At 48.3% G+C, this 22,172-nt stretch overlaps 1 protein-coding gene across 6 annotated transcripts in view; it reads right to left on the minus strand.

The window, feature by feature from the left end:
- NCOA1 (nuclear receptor coactivator 1) overlaps positions 1-22,172 on the minus strand; it is a 288,605-nt gene that overhangs the window by 16,787 nt on the left and 249,646 nt on the right. For all 6 annotated transcript variants that reach the window (XR_014562729.1, XM_083733007.1, XM_083733009.1 and 3 more), the window contains 5 exons: positions 18,134-18,302; positions 14,755-14,940; positions 8,857-8,983; positions 1,894-2,062; positions 117-443 (listed from right to left, as the gene is read on the minus strand). Coding sequence is in view for 5 of the 6 variants with exons in the window: in XM_083733007.1 (XP_083589133.1) it covers positions 117-443; positions 1,894-2,062; positions 8,857-8,983; positions 14,755-14,940; positions 18,134-18,302 (978 nt within the window). In the remaining variant the exon portion in view is untranslated. The remainder of the gene's footprint in view (positions 1-116; positions 444-1,893; positions 2,063-8,856; positions 8,984-14,754; positions 14,941-18,133; positions 18,303-22,172) is intronic.

The raw sequence follows: 22,172 nt of genomic DNA on the forward strand, positions 1-22,172 counted from the left end.
GGTGCCCTTCAGCGACACGGAGGCCTACCAGCCAAGTAGGGCGTGGCTTCAGCCTGCCCCAAAGGCCACCGGGCTCTGGCAAGCAAAGGGACCGGCCGCACTGGGTGGGAGCTCACCTGCTGCTGCCCCTGGAGCCGCTGCTGCAGCTGCAGTCGCAGCTGGTTGGGGGCTGTCGGAGGCCTGCTGAGCGGCTGCCGCGGCTGCATCCCCATGTTGGTGGGGTAGGCCCCACGGGGTGGCGGCGGCACCTGGACCGGCATCGACCCAAAGGACTGCTTCTGCCGGACCATGCCGGGGAAAGGGCCGGGGAGGTTGGTGGTGGGGGAAGCGGAGGGGTAAGCTTGTGGGTACATGCCCGGCTTCTGGTCCATCATGAGAGGCGGCGGTGGTGGCGTGGCTTGGTGGGGCTGGAACCTCTCCGTCAGCGCTTCCAGGCCGCCTCCCTGCTCACAGAGAATGAAACAAAAGCGTGAGGCCACCGTGAGTTCCGACATGGTTCCAAACATATGCAGCACTTCATGTGACTTTAAGGGCTGCTTCTGTGTTGCCCAGCTGCAAACCCGGGCGAGTCACCGGCAAAGTGGAAACTTTGGCCAGGGAGCGGTAGCCCCTCTCAACTCTGCAGGGCAGAAGTGTCCACAGAACTTTCCACCCAGAACACTTTTAGGTGCACGCACAAAATACCTAGGTGTATTTTTTATTATTTTTAAAAGTAGTGGCTTCCAATTCCTTACGACTAGAAGAAATAATCCACTGACAGGTTTCCCCTGGCAGGAGAGGTTTTGATTTTGGCTGACTTCTGACATCTGAAGCACAAAGGGAGAAAAATGGCGGGAGCATCCGAATATGGAAAGATAAACTGCAGGGGTGGTGGTTGTGTGTGTGGGGACACAGTTCTGTGCCCTTTTCACACATGCTCCTTTTATTGTTGAGGCAAGACCCTCCCCTCTCACCCTCCCCTCCTACTTAGGCTCTTGGCATGCCACACTTTCTTGGGAATGCGTTCTGCATCTAGTAAAAGCTCTGAAACTCTGAATGGTGTCTTCTGATGGGGACAGGGAGAGATCATTTGGTGCGCCTGGAAGTCCTCAACATTCATTGTTTTCCACTCCTCCTCTTTTAAGGCAGTTTTGCATCAGGACTACGTCCCCAGCCTTTATTGGTGGGCACAGCCTCAAGCTGTGATGCTGAATGGGTAGGTTGTAATAAAACCAACCAGAAGCTGATGCACTAGATGAAATCATCAAATAACACCTGTAGAGTTTCCATCTTTGTAGAATCTTACTTGTGGAAGCAGCACCTCAGAGTTTAAGGGCTTATACATACTTAGATGTCCTTCACTTTAAAGTTCTGTGCCAAAGTGCCTCCTCCCCCCCCCCAACATTCTTTTTTTGTTCCAGAGCTTTCCCAGTGCAAACCTGCTCTTTAAAGCTCAATCGGAGCAAATAGTCATCTGTGGAAAACCCAAATTGTCATTTGCTCCGATTGAGCACTAAAGAGCAAGTGTGCACTGGGAAAGCTCAGGGCAAAGAAAGCACACAACAACAACAACCAACAACAACAACAATGCACAGAGCTTTTTAGGGTGGACCTCTGCTTGAAAAGAGTGGGGCAAAAGTTAAGTGTGGATATGCCCTAAATCGTTGGGACAAAGAAGGAAAGAGTGGATACCTTTAGGAACGCCTCTGTAACAGAGAGGCTATGGTGCAATTGGGAGAGGCTTTTGACTCCAGCTTTTACAGGGTAAGGGGCTCATGGGCTACTTCTGTTCTTTGCTACTTTTCAAGCAAGCGCTCCACCCCCTGGGCAGGAACTCCGGGTGCTGGAGCGTCTTCTGAAGGAGCAAACAGGAGAAGGCCCCGGGGCTCTACCATCTAAGAGGCAGCTTGTTACCTGGACCAGTTTGTCGATGCCAAGCGCTCGGTCCAGCTCTGCCAGCTCGTTCTCGTCTTTGCCGCTCAGGAAGGACACCAGCTGCTCGAGAAGAGCCTTCTCGTCGTTTCGCCCCTCCGGGGTGGTGGGAGGGCACAGGAGCTCATCGAGCTGAGAAGTGATGCAATGGCTGTAGGGGTGCAAACGAGGAAGGTGACACAATCGAAAGGCACTCGGTTGTCTATAAGAAAAACCAGTTTACTTTGATATGGGCCCATCTGCTAATGCAGATGGTTGCAAGGGGAAAACCATCAGTGCGCTCTTGTGTATAAAGCGGTTCTCAACCTGTGGGTCCCCAGATGTTGTTGGACTACAACTCCCATCATCCCCGAGCTCTGGCCTTGCTAGCTAGGGGTGATGGGAGTTGTAGTCCAGCAACATCTGGGGACCCACAGGTTGAGAACTGCTGCACTGCACTGCACTGCACTGCTTCCTGAGTCCATGTTGCCAGCCCCTGGTCATTGCCTCCCTTGCAGTTTACATCCTCCATGAAGTGCCCAGCTGGTTCTAGGTGTCACGATAAGAACAACAGCTTCTAAGAACTGGGGACAGGCTTGGGGGGGAAAGAGCTGGAAGGAAGCAGAACCCTACCCCTCCCTCTCTCGCTCGTGCCCCCACTCCCTCCCTGCGATCTATTTCCAATCTCAGAGTTGTGTGGGCGTGTAATAATCCTGATGATGGGGCTGCTGGGCCCGACATCACCAGCAGCAAGGACATCACGCTCACTGGAAAGAGTCAGGAAGCCAGAGGGGCCCCCTGCTATGCCAAGAGTTTCTGAGGAGTCAGGAAGTCTACACAGTTTGCTCCAGATGAGCACCACATGTAAATCACAGGGTGGGGAGGGGGGGATATCCAGCCTAACCCCAGGGTTGCCAATGCACATGGTTGATGGCACGAGAAGAAAGAATGGGGAAGACAGGGATAGAGCAGCAGAAACTTAAAACTGGTCCATAAAAAGGCATCGCTTCTGCCTTCTCCCCCGCTACAGTTCCACAGCTAAAATTCTGCACCAAGATGAACTGATCCTGTTCTATAGGACTGTCTGTCTGCAAAGTGTGCAGCAAACGGCACAGGGGTCTCCCACCAAGGAGATTCAGGGGCTGCAAAGGGTGAGGCACAAAAACCAAGCTCGGTGATTGGTTCAGATGGAAGAAGACAACAACCATCAAACCTGGGCTTGTGGCTGAGCATACACTCAATGTGGAACCAGAGACGGTTCTGGCCAGTGTGGTGTAGTGGTTAAGAGCGGTAGTCTCGTAATCTGGGGAACCGGGTTCGCGTCTCCGCTCCTCCACATGCAGCTGCTGGGTGACCTTGGGCCAGTCACACTTCTTTGAAGTCTCTCAGCCCCACTCACCTCACAGAGTGTTTGTTGTGGGGGAGGAAAGGAAAGGAGAATGTGAGCCGCTTTGAGACCCCTTAAAGGGAGTGAAAGCCGGGATATCAAATCCAAACTCTTCTTCTTCTGGCCTTTTAACAGCGTTGTACCTGCATGAGGTGCATGTTTTCTGTATGCACACTTTGAATTTTTAAAATATACACTTGAATAAAGACGTTTGATGGAAACCAGCTCTTAATAAGGAGCAGGAAATGTATAACCAGGTTGAACAGAAAGGATGAAGTTCGGATGAAGCCTTTTCTGTGGTGGCCCCCCTTTGGGAAATGCTCTCCCCAGGGAGGTTTGCCTGGTGCCTTCATTATGTATTTGCAGGTGCCAGGCGAAAACACTCCTCTTCCACCAGGCCTTCAGCTGATTCATATTCTACAGCCTTTTAAAATGTGTCTGTGGGAAGGGGGGTTATTGTTCTGCTGTTTTGCTTTACTTATTTACTTTTTTTATCCTGTATTTTATTCTGTGAATTGCCCTGAGATCTTATGATGAAGAGCTGTATATAAATCTAAAAAAAGAAAGAAAAGTAGGAGCAAGGCCAGGTTATTATTCATGCGGATGGATGCAAGCTGGTGGATGGTCTGGAACACAAAAAGGAGACCTAGACTGTTCTCTTCAGTCTGAATTTGTACACACAACGGCGTGACGGCTGCTTGAGAGGCAAGCTCTTCCAAAGAGCAGCTCGGCACATGGCTCCAGCATGTGTTGTGGAGGTGTAGAGAAAACTGACAGATTTGCACAATGATTATTTGGCCAGAAGGCTCCATAAACCAGCTTCTGCCGTGTGGGCACTGATGCTTGTTTGTATGAATCAGAACCTAAATTTTCAGGTGAAAGTCCCCTGGTGGTTCAGGATCCTATATTTTTTTCCAGATTCCCAGAGAGGACGTCTGGTGAGACGTGCAAGAAAAGCTGAGCTAGAAGCACAGCGAGTCACACGCAAGGAAGGCGTCAGGGGCAGTGCCGTGGAAATGCCAGCGTGTTGTGGGCGTGAAGAACGTGGCACCTGAGCTCTTTTCAGCTTTCCCTGGGGGGAGGGGGGGAGGGTGGGAAAGCACATTTCAAGTTCTTATAGGCGCTTTTGCACGAAGCAACTGGCAAGTTTTGCCGCTACAGGCTTAGTAGTAGCTTTTGAAAATTGCTATTGTTTAGTCGTTTAGTCGTGTCCGCCTCTTCATGACCCCCTGGACCAGAGTACGCCAGGTCCTCCTGTCTTCCACTGCCTCCCGCAGTTTGGTCAAACTCATGTTCGTAGCTTCGAGAACACTGTCCAACCATCTCGTCCTCTGTCGTCCCCTTCTCCTTGTGCCCTCCATCTTTCCCAACATCAGGGTCTTTTCCAGGGAGTCTTCTCTTCTCATGAGGTGGCCAAAGTCTTGGAGCCTCAGCTTCAGGATCTGTCCTTCCAATAAGCACTCAGGGCTGATTTCCTTCAGAATAGATAGGTTTGATTGTCTTGCAGTCCATGGGACTCTCAAGAGTCTCCTCCAGCACCAGAATTCTAAAGCATCAATTCTTCGGCGACCAGCCTTCTTTATGGTCCAGCTCTCACTTCCATAGCTTTAACTATACGGACCTTTGTTGGCAAGGTGATGTCTCTGCTTTTTAAGATGCTGTCTAGGTTTGTTATTGCTTTTCTCCCAAGAAACTGGTGTCTTTTAATTTCGTGACTGCTGTCACCATCTGCAGTGATCATGGAGCCCAAGAAAGTAAAATCTCTCACTGCCTCCATTTCTTCCCCTTCTATTTGCCAGGAGGTGATGGGCCCAGCTTTTGAAAATAGGATCGGGCAAATTCTTGGAGGGAGATTGGTCTATCAACAGCTGTCAGTCACAATACCTAAATGGAACAGTCATGTTCAGAGGCAGTCCACACCTGAACAGCTGTTGAAGGAGGGCACACAGTGTGTGTGTGTGTGTGTGTGTGTGTGTGTGTGTGTGTGTGTGTTGCAGGCTTCATGCCCTGCTCATGGGCTTCCTAGAAGCAACTGGGTGGCTACTTCTGAAAGCAGGAGTGGCGGATTGGACGGAGCCTTGTGTTCTAATTCAGCAGGACTCCTTTCTATGGCTGTGAAAAACCTGCTTAAGCGGCTGATACCTGCTGAAGGCTCAGAAGCTGAGCAAGGTTTTCACCCAGTGGCCAAGCGTCCTCCTGGCCTTCCACTGTGCCTGACAAATTGGATTAACAAAAACCCAGATTACACAAGGTGGAGCCACAGAATTCTGCTTTTTTTGCAAGTGTAAAATATCAGTTTGTTTTTAGCGGAGTGGACTTGGACCTAATCATGGAGGTGACATGGAGGCCAATGCTTGAAGGTCTGCTCCCCAGGCCCCACCCCCCAGCCCCCATTAGCTGACCCCCCAATAATGCAAGCAATGGCATGTGACTGCGAGAAGAAAGAGACTAGGAAAGCCAGGGTCCAAGAGGCCTGAAGCTGCAGAGCCAAGCTGTGTGGTGAGGATGAGACCTGCTCCAGATGCACAAGGGAAGCCTGGGCTATTCAGACAGGTTTATGCATTGATATTTTATGACCCACTCTATCCTATGGGACGCGGGTGGCGCTGTGGGTTAAATCACTGAGCTTAGGACTTGCCGATCAGAAGGTCGGCAGTTCGAATCCCCGCGACGGGGTGAGCTCCTGTTGCTTGGTCCCTGCTCCTGCCAACCTAGCAGTTTGAAAGCACGTCAAAGTGCAAGTAGATAAATAGGTACCGCTCTGGCGGGAAGGTAAACGGCGTTTCTGTGCGCTGCTCTAGTTCGCCAGAAGCGGCTTAGTCATGCTGGCCACATGACCCAGAAGCTGTACGCCAGCTCCCTCGGCCAATAAAGCGAGATGAGCGCCGCAACCCCAGTCGGCTACAACTGGACCTAATGGTTAGGGGTCCCTTTACCTTTTATCCTATGTGATCATGGCGAAGGGGAGTTATTTAAGGACACATCCTAAACAACCCTGTCTTAGAGGTGTCCCCCACCAAGGCAATGGAAGCTACTGAAGTAAAAGAGACCACCAAACAGTAAGGAAATTAAACACTGCACTTTACAAAAGAAAGGGAAGTTAACTATGGAGAAAGCAGTTTCATTCTCTCCCCCCCCCCACCTACTCACATTTCCTCGCCTCGGTTAACAATCCCGCATAACGCAGAATAAGCAGCTTGCTCCCTCCCCTAAGCTAAAGTCTAGGGGGCAAATATAGAGGGAAAACCCCACACAAGACGTCTTGTAGCTGCTGCAGAATGCCCTGCTGTGGGGGCTCCTTGCAGGAGATCTTCAGAGAAGAAGGAAGGGAGCAGTTGTTGTCGTCCCCCCGCCTCCGCCCCCCCCCCCCAGCCCAGTCCCGCTCGGCACAGATCTTGCAGCAAGCCCCAATCACAGCCCTCTGGGGAAAGCTTGGCTAAGAACAAAGGGGATTGTAATGAACTCTGTGCATTGAGCTCCATCTCAGCTTCAAGGCAGCTCGCCAAGAGTAGAACCGGGGCGCCGGGCCAGGAACCTGAAACTGGATCCTTTCCCGCTCAAGAGAGCTAATGGACTGGGGCTCCCTCCTGGTTGCCCCCGAGCTCCTCTCTGCTCCAAAACAGTTTTATGTTCCTTGTTAGGGGGACGGGAGAGAGGGTGCCTGGCGGGAAGGGAGGAGAAGGGAGGAGAAGGAGGTTTCTGTTCTGAAAATCCTGCCTTCCCAAGGCATGCAGTTTGCTCCCTGCTCCAATCCCCCTTTCCCACTGCAGTGAGAAAAATGGTTGTTTCCGTATCCAAGGACAAGGGCCGCGGCAGAGGGGTGTGTTGGCATGGGCAGTAGCTGCAAGCTGAGAAGGCAGTGTGGTGCGCTGTCTCTCAATTCAAGCAGAATATTAACTTACAGAAGCAATAGCTTTGGGGCTAAGAAATGCTCTGGCTTAGCCGTTTTGTTCATGCTTGGTCTGGTGGTTTATCTCCCCCAGGCAAACTGGAAACGGGAAGTCAAGATGACCAGATCAAGATGATATATCCTAGTTTGTGTGGGGAGAGGGGGAGAGACAGACCACCAGGCCAGGTCTGGACGCAGCGGCACTAAGCGTTTGCCCACATTTCTGCTTGCCCTATGCCTAGAAAAGGAAGAATTTGAGCGGTTCCCCTCTTGCCCTTCGTCCTTTCCTGGGGCTAAATCGGAGCAAACATCTATCTGGAGAAAACCTGAAATGCCGTTTGCTCCAACTGAGTACTAAAAAGTGCTTTTCCCCAGGGGGAAGTGCGAGGAAGCCTTCAGCCAGACTAGGGCTGAGCTCCAGTTAGCACTGCAGCAGCAAGACTGTGGAAGGAGCACAAATCTTTCTCCCAGTTTCTGGCCAGGATCTGAATCTGTTTTTATATTTATAGCTTTTATATATATATATATATATATATATATATATGCAGGTTTTGGTGTCCTCGGGTGTCTTCCCGTGTAAAAGTTGGGGTGTCTAGGCGACGTTTCGACGAGGTCTCACTCGTCATCTTCAGGCTGGTGCTTTCGGCTTCTTGTTACTGGAACAGAGCGGGATCTCAATGTTTGAGTTCCTATAAATACTGTAGAGGGGGTGTGGTGTCTAGCCTCCAATGTTCTGGGCAGAGAGGAAGTTCCCAGGCTAGTGTGCCTTTTCTTCTTTTGTTCCTTAATTACTTGAGAGATACCTTGAGTGATTTCTTGAGTGATATCCTGAGTACCACTTAGGTGGGTCATTAGGTGTGGATTAGTTGCTAAAGTCTTTGTGTCTTGACCTCTTGAACTTTGTGAAGAGTTTTCCTGAGAAGATGGCTGTATTGCACTTAGTTGTGCTTTGGCTTGGCTTCGTGTATAGGGGCGAGCTGTGGTTTTGTGGCTAAGCACAACTAAGACACAAAGACTTTAGCAACTAATCCACACCTAATGACCCACCTAAGTGGTACTCAGGATATCACTCAAGAAATCACTCAAGGTATCTCTCAAGTAATTAAGGAACAAAAGAAGAAAAGGCACACTAGCCTGGGAACTTCCTCTCTGCCCAGAACATTGGAGGCTAGACACCACACCCCCTCTACAGTATTTATAGGAACTCAAACATTGAGATCCCGCTCTGTTCCAGTAACAAGAAGCCGAAAGCACCAGCCTGAAGATGACGAGTGAGACCTCGTCGAAACGTCGCCTAGACACCCCAACTTTTACACGGGAAGACACCCGAGGACACCAAAACCTGCATTCCTGTACCCGTGAAAATCTACGAAAGCATATATATATATATATATATATATATATATATATATATAAAATCATGTTAATAATATGCAATTGTTTCTAGCCGCTTTTATGTATGATACTGTTTTATGTGTGCCATTATACTGGAAATTGTTTCAAGATGCCTCGCGAGAAGCGATTAACAGATGAAACGAAATGAAAAACTCCTGCGGATATTGCGCATGGATATTTGCCTCCAAAGCTGGTCCCAGGATGGCCACCTGCATGTTGACATCTGCCCATAAACCCTGCCTGAAATCTCCAACAAGCAACAGGAGGATGGCGACGGTGAAACCCCTATACTTACTCGTCCGGTTTGCTCATAGGTCCCCGATTAATGGAGGTCATGGGGTTGTCCGCCCACGGGATCTGCTCCCCAATTGTTGGCTGACCGAACTGATGATCTGTGACTCCCAGTTCCAGCTCAGGCAATCCTGGGGTGGGGGGGAGAAAGGAGGGAGGAGAGAAGAGAAGTTAAATGGCAGGATCCCACCCTGTCCTGGTCGGAAACATCAGCTGGTGCAGAATTCAGCGGCCAGGTTGCTCACCGGAGCAAGACGGTTTGAGCATATTACACCGATCCTGGTCCAACTGCACTGGCTACCAATTAGTTTCTGGGCCCAATTCAAAGTGCTGGTTTTGACCTATAAAGCCTTAAATGGCTCAGGATCGCAAAGAGAACAACAACTACCAGACATCTGAAGGCAGCCCTGTTTAGGGAAGCTTTTAATGTTTGATGGATTACTGTATTTTAATATTTTGTTGGAAGCTGCCCAGAGTGGCTGGGGAAGCCCAGCTAGATGGGTGGGGTATAAATAATAATCATCATCATCATCATCATCAAGGACCGCCTCTTCCCATATGAACCTACCCAGACCTGAGATCATCTTCTGATGCTCTCCTTCATGTGCCTCTTCCATGAGAGGTCAGGAGGGTGGCAGCACGAGAGCGGGGCCTTCTCTGCGGTGGCTCCCTGTCTGTGGAATGCTCTCCCCAAGGAGGTCCACCTGGCGCCTTCACTATAAACCTTTAGGCACCAGGCAAAAACGTCCCTTTTCAACCAGGCCTTTGCCTGAGTTGATCTACATCCTATACCCTTTTAAAAAAAAATGCTGGCTCTTTTGGTGTTTTTTAAATTGGTTTGTTGGTTTTGTTTTGATTTTATGTATTTGATATTCTATGTGAACCATCTTGAGAGCTTCAGGTATAGGGCGGTGTAGAAATAAAATAAATAAATATGATGATGATGATAATAATAATAATATGGTGGAGAGGGTGGGAGGACATCAAGGATGGCGGTGGCTGAGGCTAATTAGAAGGGGAAGCCAGTTTAGCACATCTATAATAATAATAATAATAATAATAATAATAATAATAATAATAATAATTTTTTTATTTATACCCCGCCCTTCCTGGTTCAGAAAACCGGTCTCAGGGTGGCTAACAACAAATTTAAAACACTTAACAGCATAAAATACAGTATAAAACGTGAATAACAATAAATTCAGAATTCAAAAATCAATTTAAGGGGGGAAATCCATCCAATAAACATTAGATGGTCACCAGGGCTAGCTGGCTAAATTGGTCCTACTTGGGCCAGCGAGGAGACCAGGGGAGAATTAGTTGTGGGATCCCAGAGCGGGTAATCATCATAAAAAGGGGAGGGGGAGGGAAGGAAGGGGAATAAAAGATCAGGCTAAGTTCAAATTGAAAGCCAGGTGGAATAGCTCTGTCTTACAAGCCTGATGGAAGGAGGTTAAATCCTGCAAGGCCCTGGTCTCATGGGACAGAGCATTCCACCAGGTTGGAGCCACCACTGACTTGGGGGTTGCGCTAGTTCCCAAAGTGGGTGGTAGCACCCTCACCTCCACAGGGGCAAGGGGGAAGGGGTATATAAGGGGTTTCTGCGATGGGAGCATATTCACCCAGTGCTTTTCCAGCTGCACTGGCTCCCGGTGGAGTACAGGGTCAGATTTAAGGTGCTGCTTTTGACCTTTAAAGCCCTTCACGGCCTAGGACCCTCGTACCTACGGAACCGCCTCACCCGGTATGCCCCACGGAGAGCCTCAAGGTCCATAAATAGCAACACCCTAGTGGTCCCAGGCCCTAAGGAAGTTAGATTAGCTTCAACCAGAGGCAGGGCCTTTTCAGCACTGGCCCCAGCCTGGTGGAACGCTCTGCCTCATGAGACCAGGGCCCTGCGGGATCGGATTTCTTTCTGCAGGGCCTGTAAGACAGAGTTGTTCCACCTGGCCTTTGGCTTGGAGCCAATTTGATTCCCTCCCCCTCTTTCTTTTTCTTTCTCTTCCTGCGATGAGGCTGCATTTTAATATTTTAATGTTTCAATATTTTCATGTTTTATTTTAATCTTGTTTTTAAGTTGTATTCATTCAACTTGTTTTTATTATTGCTTGTTAGCCGCCCTGAGCCCGGCCTTGGCTGGGGAGGGCGGGGTATAAATAAAAATAGTGGTTGTTGTTGTTGTTGTTGTTGTTATTAAAATGGCTATCAGACTTTGAAAAGCTAGATCAAGTTCATCAGTTTTGCCGACTTAATTAAACTGAGTGGTTTCAATTGGATTTTGAAGAAATGCGCAATTAATTGTCGCTGAAGTTTATTGTGCTGTTATCTTCCTCTGTGGGTCACAGAAACTGTTATTCTGAATAATGCTTTTAATAGGGTAGGGTACGGGGAAACGGGGGGTAATTTTATGGAGTCCTGAAAATGTTTGGGGACCCCTGATCTAGAGCTTTGCCCTGGTTTTGAACATCTGCTTAGCTGGGCGAGCCCTGGCCATCAAGTTCTCCTCCCGTGGACGGGAAACACTGCTGATAATGCAAAACCCGCAAAGTGCGCGCCGCAGCCATGGGTTAGAGAGCGAAGTCGACCAGAGAGAGCAGGTTTTGTTCCTGCGCTGGCTATGCAGCAGAGACGAAGTGTTCGCAAGGGTTGCCTGGCAACAGGAAAATAAAGGGAGCACTGGCAACAGCAGCGGCGCTGCCAATTTACAGCTGAGCAAGGTGCGCACTCCACCCATAGGGTGTCGCCCGCCCAGCTGCCCCTGGAAAGTGCAACGGGAAAGCAAACCCGGAGATGATCTCAGCTGTGCATCTTGCATTTCCAGAGGCCAAACCAAACATCCTTCCCGAACATGCTAGCAAGCACAATCACATGGCGTCCTTTCCTTTCTAAGCTCTGAGAACGAGTTGTTTGCTGCTCGTGAAAGACAAGGCGTATACCTGACCCCCTGTACCAACACTGTTTGTGTGTGTTTTGAAAACAGTCGCTCCAGGAGACCAAAACTTGCTTGTGAGCATCCTGGATCGCCTAACTGACCGTAGTTAGAGACAGAAGGCGGTGATAGGTAGCCTTCTCGTCTGAGACAGCATAGCTGTTTCCTAACATTCTGTCCTCTTGAGGTAGCACAGATCTCCCATTCTTGCCATTTGTTAAAAAAACATACACAAAACAAGCAAATAAACCTTCAACCAGATTATTTTTATGAGCAGTCATCTTGCGAGCCAGATAAAAATACAGTCATACCTCGGCTTACAGACGCTTCAGGTTGTGCGTTTTCGGGTTGCGCACTGCACCGAACCCGGAAGTACCGGAACAGGTTACTTCTGGGTTTTGGCACTCGCGCATGCGCATAAGCGCTAAATCGCGCTTTGCGCATAAGCGCCAAATCACAACCCACGCGTGCGCAGACGCGGCGCTGCGGGTTGCGAACGTGCCTCCTGCACGGATCACGTTCGCAACCTGAGCGTCCACTGTATTTGATTTCTTTTATATCTGATATTTGAAAAAATATTAACGCTAAAGCTTTTTTTTTAACATTAGCCCTGCTATGCTCGGATAACCTCTAACTCAGTTAATATCTAAACAGAATCTATGCCTCTGCCACATACACTGAGTTTAGAAGAGGCTTTCCTTTGTAAATCAAGAACCAATTTTATCCGTTTGTCAGACATGAATATTTACGCTCTAGACACCGAATGCAGGCAATTTCATTTTCGTCGGATGAAAACAACCTGCTCTAGTCTGCCCTGCTTAGTCTATCAGATCTTGCTTCCATCTATCAGCGGTGAGACAGAGATAGGGGTGGGGCTGAGCTGAGTGAATCTCAAAGGACAGGCTGCTTGCATAGGCAGCTGCTTGGGTGTGGGGGTCCTGGAGTGCTTGAATATTCCCTCCGGCTCACACTGCATCATAGGTTTTGTAGTGTTTAAAAATACCGAAAACCTCTTTCATCTGTCTGATGGTTGGGGGTGCTTGATGCTGCAGGAACGGCTTGGCAGCGGATGAAATGGTCAGAAACTCTTTATTCAAACTCAGTTCTGCTATCTGCGGATTTTGGCAGCAGCAATACAGGAGCGCATCAGAAGAGGCTCTTTGTTGCACCGTTCCCCAAACGAGAGTGCTGATATCCCAGATGTGGCGACATTGACAAAATGAGGGGCTTTGGGATTTGATGTGCAGGAACTGCTAAGGCTGGGGATAATTCCTACAGATTTCCACACACGTTTATAATGCCACAGCACTGATCTCCCCGTCCTGATAACTGGGACAATGATAGGAACTGACTTTTCTGGGTTCTGCAGCGAAGCTGCTTCCCTGCGCTGACTTTCAACACAGCTCTGCCATTCTCTCCTGTGCCTTGCTTCAGGCTGAAAGACGGAGCTGGCAGGCTGGGAGGGGGGCATTTGCTTAACATGTCAGAACTAATGCTGGGCTGACTAGGCTGGTTATTTCCCTAGCAGGTTAAGCATGACTTTTAAAGACACGTTTATTTGCTCAGGCCCTTTGGAAGGGAGTTGAGTCTGAGTTTAATTCATCTCAGTTTCGAATTCCTATGAGGTTTTAAGGTTTCTTGAAGGTTTAAACTGCATGGTTTTACATCATGTGGGTAGACCGACCTGTGATCTTCAGATCTTTAGGCACCAGGCGAAAACGTTCCTGTTCAGCCAGGCCTTGGGCTGGTTAACATCCTATACCCTTTTAAACAGGGATGCGGGTGGCGCTGTGGGTTAAACCACAGAGCCTAGGACTTGCCGATCAGAAGGTCGGTGGTTCGAATCCCTGTGACAGGGTGAGCTCCCATTGCTCGGTCCCTGCTCCTGCCAACCTAGCAGTTTGAAAGCACGTCAAAGTGCAAATAGATAAATAGGAACCGCTCTGGCGGGGAGGTAAACGGCGTTTCCGTGCGCTGCTCTGGTTCGCTAGAAGCGGCTTAGTTATGCTGGCCACATGACCCGGAAGCTGTACGCTGGCTCCCTCAGCCAATAAAGCGAGATGAGTACCGCAACCCCAGAGTCGGTCACGACTGGACCTAATGGTCTCTTTACCTTTCCCTTTTAAATGTGTGTTTTGGGAAGGTTTTTGTTTTGTTTTTATTATATATTTCATTTTTTAATTTAGTATTTTCATGTTGTGAACTGCCCTGATGAAGGGCGGCATGCAAATTGAACAAAATAAGGGTACTTTAGCAATAAACTGATGAGGATGATAACTCACAACAAAATGGGAGTGGGAGACAGACTACAGCGTGGTGAAAATCCCTGCACAGTTGTGAGTTTTGGTGGCTCATCATTCCTCAGGCTGACTACCTCAAAGGGTCATTGGGAGAAGGACTATACAGTGGTACCTTGGTTTAAGAACAGCTTCGTTTATGAACAACTTGGATTAAGAACGCTGCAAACCTGGAAGCAGGTGTTTTGGTTTGTGAACTTTGCCTTGGAAGCAGAACATGTTCTGCTTCATCTTGAGTGTGTTCTACTTGTAAATTGAGTCCCCCACTGCTATGGGAAAGCACACCTTGGTTTAAGGGGGGGGGGAGTTTTGGTTTAAGGGGGGGGGAGTTTGGATTTGATATCCCGCTTTATCACTACCCGAAGGAGTCTCAAAGTGACTAACAATCTCCTTTTCCCTTCCTCCCCCACAACAAACACTCTGTGAGGTGAGTGAGGCTGAGAGACTTCAGAGAAGTGTGATTGGCCCAAGGTCACCCAGCAGCTGCATGTGGAGGAGCGGGGAAGCGAACCCAGTTCACCAGATTACGAGTCCTCCACCCACTCTTAACCACTACACTACACTGGCTCCCAGACGTCCGGAACGGATTAAGTTCGTAAACCAAGGTACCACTGTGTATTTTGTCTATTGAAAGAACGCCAGGGGTCCTTCCCTCCGGTGCCACAGGTGCACCTACCTGTGTCAGGCTGGAAAGGGCTTGGTCCAGGTACCGCCCCCCTGCCTTGCTCGGAAGGCAAAACAGGGTGAGGGCTGCTGCCGTTGGTTGCGGAGAAAGGCGCCGTCCTGAGCTGAACCGGCTCCAGGGGGTCGCAGAATTCGAAGGGGGACCGGCCGGCCTGCATTCCCTGCCCAACATTGACAGCTGGAACACAGAAGTAAAAAAACCAGAGGGTAACTGTAGGCCCAGGAGCAACTAAGAGGGATTTGAGAGAAGGATCAAGCTGGCACCTGGGTTGCAGAAACCTCAACGGGCTCATTTGGGACAGTATGGCTGCTCATCCTCCAGGAACCTCACTTCCAAGAATGGCCAGGCTTAACGCCATGCATTTCAGATCAACGGTGAACAACGGCAAGGAATATCCAGGCCACATACAGCCGTGTTTCTCAACCTCTATACTTCTCTCTTTCCTTTTCTGTTTTCTTCTCGGTCACTTCTCTCTCCCCTCTGTGGCTCCCTAGTCTTGTGCTATGGCCCCCTTGGAATATCCGGGGGGCAGGGCGGGCAGGGGACAATATCCCCCCCCCACCCGTTGAGAAACGATGATGTAGTCTCCACCATGTGCTGGAGTTCTTGCACAGTCCACTAGAGGGCTGTCCTGACCCCTCTTCTCATCCAAACTACCGTACTCATCCAAATTAAATTGGCTTACTTTATTCTTCTTTTGGACCGCTGCTCTTTTCAGTTACTCTTTTCATGCAACTGCCACTAAAGCACTCAAGTTGGTTTGAACCACAAGTCCACAAGGTGGAAATCCTGACTGCAAACTTTCGCATTTTTTATTTCCAAACTCTTATTTCTTCTTGTTTACCTTCCCAATAACGATTTATTTTGTTTGAGAGCTTCAGAAAAGGGACGCTAGCATTTAAACAAACAAGCTTATTTTTTGCATGACTGGAAATTTACCAAAACCACAAAAGGATTTTTTTTAAAAAGAAACCTCAAATTTGAAAATTTCCAGAAATCAAAAAGTCCTTATTCAGATTTTTTTAAAATGTTGCCAACTTGACAAGTGTTTTGGGTTTAATGGAATCTACTTGGTTTCCTTAACCAGATCTGGCCATATAGATATACTCCAATATCTACTTCCTACAACTTTTTTTTCTTTTCTTTTCTTTTTTGCTGTATACATTTCAGGGTCCACTCCAAACCATTCCAAAAGATCATTTTGTCTTCTGGACCACTTCCAAGGTATGTGTAAGCTTTTGTATCACACAATGCCCTTTGCCAGAAAGAACAGTTCCGTGTTAACTCAAAAGCTTGCACACTCCCGGCCAACGAAAGCCCATTCCAATAAAACAAGAATAAAAGGGAAAGTGATCACCGGTCAATGGAACTGACGGTCAACTCTAAAAAACTTTTCTGCATCACTGATGTCCCCGAATCTCCAGCAGTACAAGGAGCCCAGTCAATGACTTCTGAATGGCCTTATAAGCTGGATTTTCTGCAGGCATTCAGATCCTTGGAATAAGGATTTTTAGCATGCAAGGAACAAGCTTGGGTGGAAAGCAGCCGCCTGACGTTTGCCCTGGGAATTTATCGGAGAGGGGATGGAAGAAGCAGGGCAGATTGGGAACTGACAGCACTCTTTCAGACTTCCTGACTATGGGAAGGCAAAGCTCCCTCCTTTGATGCATCTAGTAGCTGTCGCTCACAAACGTCAGTAGGGCTCAAGAATTTCCTCTCTTGACTGCTCTCAACCGGTGGCTGTTGACCCTGTGTTTTAGGTGCTGCTCAACAATGGTAAAATCAAGCAAATGAATGCTTCTTCCCTGCGAGTGAGTCCTTTTATTTTGGTTTAGAGCCAACATGGTGACTTCCAGACGATTTGGGGATGCAACCCCCATCATCCCTCACCCCTGGCTTTGCTGGCTGTGGCTGAAGGAGTGTCTCCACCCCCATCGTCCAGCCCGGACACTGAGGTCCAGCTCCGAGGGCCTCCTGGCAGTTCCCTCCCTGCGAGAAGTGAGGTAACAGGGAACCAGGCAGAGGGCCTTCTCGGTGGTGGCGCCTACCCTGTGCAACGCCTTCCCATCAGATGTCAAGGAAATAAGCAACTATCTAACTTTTAAAAGACATCTGAAGGCAGCCCTGTTTAGGGAAGTTTTTAATGTTTAATGCTGTATTGTTTGTGTATGTCTAAGTGTATGTGTACCTACGGGACCGCCTCTCCTGGTATGTCCCACAGAGGACGTTACGGTCTTCAAACAAAAACATCTTGGAGGTTCCGGGCCACAGGGAGGTTAGGCTGGCCTCAACCAGAGCCAGGGCCTTTTTGGCCGTGGCCCCAATCCAGTGGAACACTCTGTCCCAAGAGACTAGGGCCCTGCCGGGACTTGACATCTTTCCGCAGGGCCTGCAAGACAGAGCTGTTCCACCAGGCCTTTGGCCAAGGCACAGCCTGATCCCCTCCTTTGGGAATCCCCACAGAACTCTAGCCCAATGGTTGCCATTAATTTGATTCTGAATTGATTTTAGAATGTATTTCAATTAATTGATTGTGATTTTATGTAAACTGTGTTACTTTTACTGTTGTTAGCCGCTCTGAGTCCGGCTTCGGCTGGGGAGGGCGGGATATAAATAAAAATTTATTATTATTATTTGTGTGTGTGTGTATGCATGTGTGTATATATATATGTGTGTGTACATATATATACATGTATATGTGTGTGTGTGTGTGTATATATATATATATGTGTGTGTGTGTGTGTGTACACACACACACACACACACACACACACACACGGTTGGAAGCTGCCCAGAGTGGCTAGGGAAACCCAGCCAGATGGGTGGGGTATCAATAATAAATTATTTTTATAAATTATAATAAATAAATGATTATACATGATCAGAGTTGCAGAGCCACAGCTGACGAGGCAGGGTGGCAACAGGTCATTTCTTATGTGGGGCACATTCTTCCGTCTTGGCAACACCCACAAAAGAGAAGACTAAGGGAAGATTAGGCAAACTTCTCTTCCTGGTCAAGTCACCTACTCCATGCATGTGACAAGGTAGGCTTTTGCCTCCCCAACACAATAAATTAGTTCACGTACAAGACGAAACTGCATTTTTGCCAGCTTAAATTGACAGGAAATTGGCACAGGACTCTAGCCAACACTTAACGGGCCAATCTCCTACCTTGGGATCCGAGTAGTTAAATCTTAAGCCCGCCCATGCTAGGCACGGCCAAATCAAGCTTATAAAGTGTTGGGGATGGTTGCAGAATTTGGAAGGAGAATTCCAACTGCCTGTACGAGAAAGCATGTACGAGAAAGTTAGAGCAGGCCCAGTCCTGGGAGTTACAGAAAGGGAAGAAAGACTTTGCAGAAGTACGTACAGCTCATCCCCGTGGGAGTTCTTGCGGCGGTGCCAGGCTGGAGGGAAGGGGTCAGGATCTCTGACTTGATGGCAATGCCGCCACTTTCGGCAGCCTCCGACCCGCACAGTCCTGGTGGCAGCTGAGCTTTCTCCAGCGACGGCAGAATCTGGTCAAGCTCCGACGCAAACTGAAGGAAGGAAGCAAGGCCACAGGTCAGCCGTGGAACCTCCGAGGGCAGCCACGGGTGGAACAAGAAACCAACCACAAGCCTTTTGCTCTGGCCTGGATGGCACAAATTCGCAAAAGCCCTGAACAACTTGGGTCCACTCCTTATGCTCCATCCTGATAAGAGCACTTCTGGGGGGTTCCCCACACCACTGAAGTTCAGTTGGCCTTCCCCAGAGACCGAGCCTTTAGCCCTGTCCTGTGGAACTCCCTGCCAGTAGAGGTTTGGCAGGAATAATCACAGCTGGCTTTCAGACATATTTGGAAAGCCACGTAATTCAGACAGGCCTGTGAAATGTTCATTAAATGAAAAAAATCTATATTGATGTTTTTATGCTAAATACTATGGTGATTGAGATAGCTTCCTGGCTATGTTTCTGTATAAAGCTTCCAGAATGGCAAACAATCAGTAATAAAATTGTAATAGTAAAGCTAAAAGGACCCCTGACCATTAGGTCCAGTCGTGACCGACTCTGGGGTTGCGGTGCTCATCTCACTTTATTGGCCGAGGGAGCCGGCGTACAGCTTCCGGGTCACGTGGCCAGCATGACTAAGCCACTTCTGGCGAACCAGAGCAGTGCACGGAAACGCCTTTTACCTTCCCGCTGGAGCGGTACCTATTTATCTAATTGCACTTTGTTTTTTTTGTTTTTTTAATAAAATATTTATTAAAATTTTTAAATACAAATGCAAAAATAATAAACAATATAACATATATCTAATTGCACTTTGATGTGCTTTTGACTTGCTAGGTTGGCAGGAGCAGGGACCGAGCAACGGGAGCTCACCCCGTCAAGGGGATTAGAACCGCCGACCTTCTGATCGGCAAGTCCTAGGCTCTGTGGTTTAACCCACAGCGCCACCTGCGTCCCATTGTAATAATGCAGCATAAACTTAAGACGATTGCGCCCATTTAGCTCAGTGTTGTCTACAAGGATCAACATTGGCTCTCCAGGATTTCAGAGCAGGAGTCTCTCCCAGACCTATAAGGAGATGCCTTGTATTGGGACCTTCTGCATGCCAAGAAGGTGCTATGCCACTGAGCGAAAATCCTTCCACTTTCTTTTCTGCAAGTACAGTGGTATCTTGGTTTAAGAACAGCTTAGTTTATGAACAACTTGGATTAAGAACGCTGCAAACCCAGAAGTTTGTGAACTTTGCCTTGGAAGCAGAACATGTTCCATTAGTAAATGGAGTCCCCTGCTGTTATGGGAAACCACACCTTGGTTTAAGAATGCTTTGGTTTAAGAACGGCCTTCTGGAACGGATTAAGTTCGTAAACCAAGGTACCACTTTTATTTCAAACAATGCTTAATTAAAAAACAAACAAACCATGCTGCATTGGAGGTCAGAAGCTGTTGTATATTCTACATGGACCACATCCTGCAGAAACCCAGCAGTAATTTGACATTTGGCTGGATGGCAACACACAGCCTCCAACCAGAAAAATAATAATAAATTGTTTCCTTAAAGGTGCTAAGTGGAGGGGGGGAAACGCTGTATGGAAGAAGCTGGGCCTGCAGTTACAGCAACTGCAGTGTTCAGTTTCCCCGGTCTGTTCCAGGCACACACCGTGCCTGGACAAATCAGATAAGTCCGCCGCCGTAATGTAACGGAAGAAAAGGGAAGGGTATGCATTACGTTCAGTTTGATCCAGAGAGTGATAGCACATCACGGGCTCAGAAAAAAGTGAACACCCAGAAACATTCCAAGAGTGAAAACATTGGCAAGGTGAGGTGGGCTTTTCTTTGAGCAGAAACTGTTCCAGTTTGGAAACAAGACATTTCAACTCTCACACCCACAGAGCAAGATGTTTGAAATGCTGAATCAGTTTCTCTCTCTCTCTCTCTCTCTCTCTCTCTCTCTCTCTCACACACACACACACACACACACACACACACACATTCACAGGCATGGGGAACAGTTTCATAACCAGGAGCCTGCAGAGAAAGAAAGAAAGCAGCCATATCTACCAGGTGGGAGTTCTGCATCCCCTGTGCTCAGGAAAACACAGGCACACATTTCTGCTTATTCGCGTTCCGAAAAATGTGAGATTGCCGGCTCTCCTTTCCGTACCTGGGCATTTCCTCTGAGGCCAACAGGGCCTAACTAAACCGTAACATGATGGCCCACACGGCATCATCTCAAGAGAGATTCCCTGCTGCGGAAGAGATAGATAGCAAATGCCTCGTCCACTTGCCACCCCAGGATTTAAAACTAGTACAAGTTACTTGCATTAAAAGCTACTTGTAATTCAAAGCTATTTTGAAAACCTGAACATCTTTTTGGTGGACTAGAATTTTTTTTTAAAAATCACTTACTCTATCGGCTTAGCTACTTTTCTTTTCTTTATTTTTTAAATTAAATTTCCAAAAATAAAGAAAAAGAAAAGAACACAAGAGATAAACTTACATCAAAATGTCATACAGTTCCACGTGTTGAGATTACACTGAATCTCAGTGACTTTCCTCCCCCATCCCATCCATGGGTCCACTTAATTCTATTTTAACCGCTGTCAGGGAACTGACATCGGAGCCAGAAGTGGAGGCAGGGCTCCCAAGCGATGCCGGAGAAGGGCCAAGCAGGGAGAGAGGGAACTCATCGGCTGGGGAAGGAAATCAGCGTAACACCAGGGATAAAGGCGGGTGGATGGGGGAATCGGAGAGGGGGCTCCAGGACTCTTCGCCGGAGACCAGCGGAGAGAGCACAGTTCCTCCGCTACCCACACCCACCCTGTGCAGAAGACTTCCGCGCAGGGAAAGTAGGCGTAGACTTGGCGTCAAAGAACTTCTTTGGTGGAAGAAGTTCAAGAAACGACCACTGACGGATTCTGCTAGCGACTGAACAGCCACGAAGTGAAAGGCTGTCCAGCCAGGAAAGGTTTAACCAGGCCACCTAGCCAGGAGTGGCGGCAACTTACGCACGAGCAACCCCATATAACCATTACAACTGCATAGCCATATTTCTCCAATTATTTCGTCTTCCTAAATTATCCATACTTACACTTTCATTACAAGTGTATTTAGAATCCTGCTAATGTTTTGACCTGTTTACACTGTTTAAACTAATATTTGTTAAAAGACCAGAAGCCTTTTTTATTAGGAATAATAGGTACCGAGATCCCAAAAGATCAGAAGAAACTGTTCATGTATGCTACGGCCGCCGCTCGGATGTCCATCGCCCAGAGACGGAAGGAGGAGACAACCCCAATGAAAGAGGAATGGCCAATCAAGATGACGGACTTTGCCGAAATGGCAAAGTTAACAGGGAAGCTCAGGGACCAAGAGGACGAGGAATTTTAAGAAGAATGGGAAATGTTCATAATGTATATACAAAAATATTGCAAACAAGGCTGAGCCACTTCCCATGTTGCGTTCCTCCTCGAAACAATCCCTAACTTGCACTGAGCTGCACTCTTCAGAATTCCTGGAATGAGGCCACTATATGGGTTTTGGAAGCTCCAAGCAATGGCGCCCCAAACTCTGAGAGCTGAGCTCCAGCATCCTTCAGGCCCTGGGAGCTGCCTTCTCAGACAGAACAGGGATTCACTGCTTCCCCTGAACTTATTGCCACCAAAGGCTGATTGCCAAAGAATTGATGCTTCTGAATTCTGGTGCTGGAGGAGACTCTTGAGAGTCCCATGGACTGCAAGAAGATCCAACCTCTCCATTCTGAAGGAAATCTGCCCTGAGTGCTCACTGGAAGGACAGATCCTGAAGCTGAGGCTCCAAGACTTTGGCCACCTCATGAGAAGAGAAGACTCCCTGGAAAAGACCCTGATGTTGGGAAAGATGGAGGGCACAAGGAGAAGGGGACGGCAGAGGACGAGATG

Source organism: Podarcis gaigeae (assembly GCF_964106915.1).
Source record: "Podarcis gaigeae genome assembly, chromosome: 3".
NCBI classification, from domain to species: Eukaryota; Metazoa; Chordata; class Lepidosauria; order Squamata; family Lacertidae; genus Podarcis; species Podarcis gaigeae.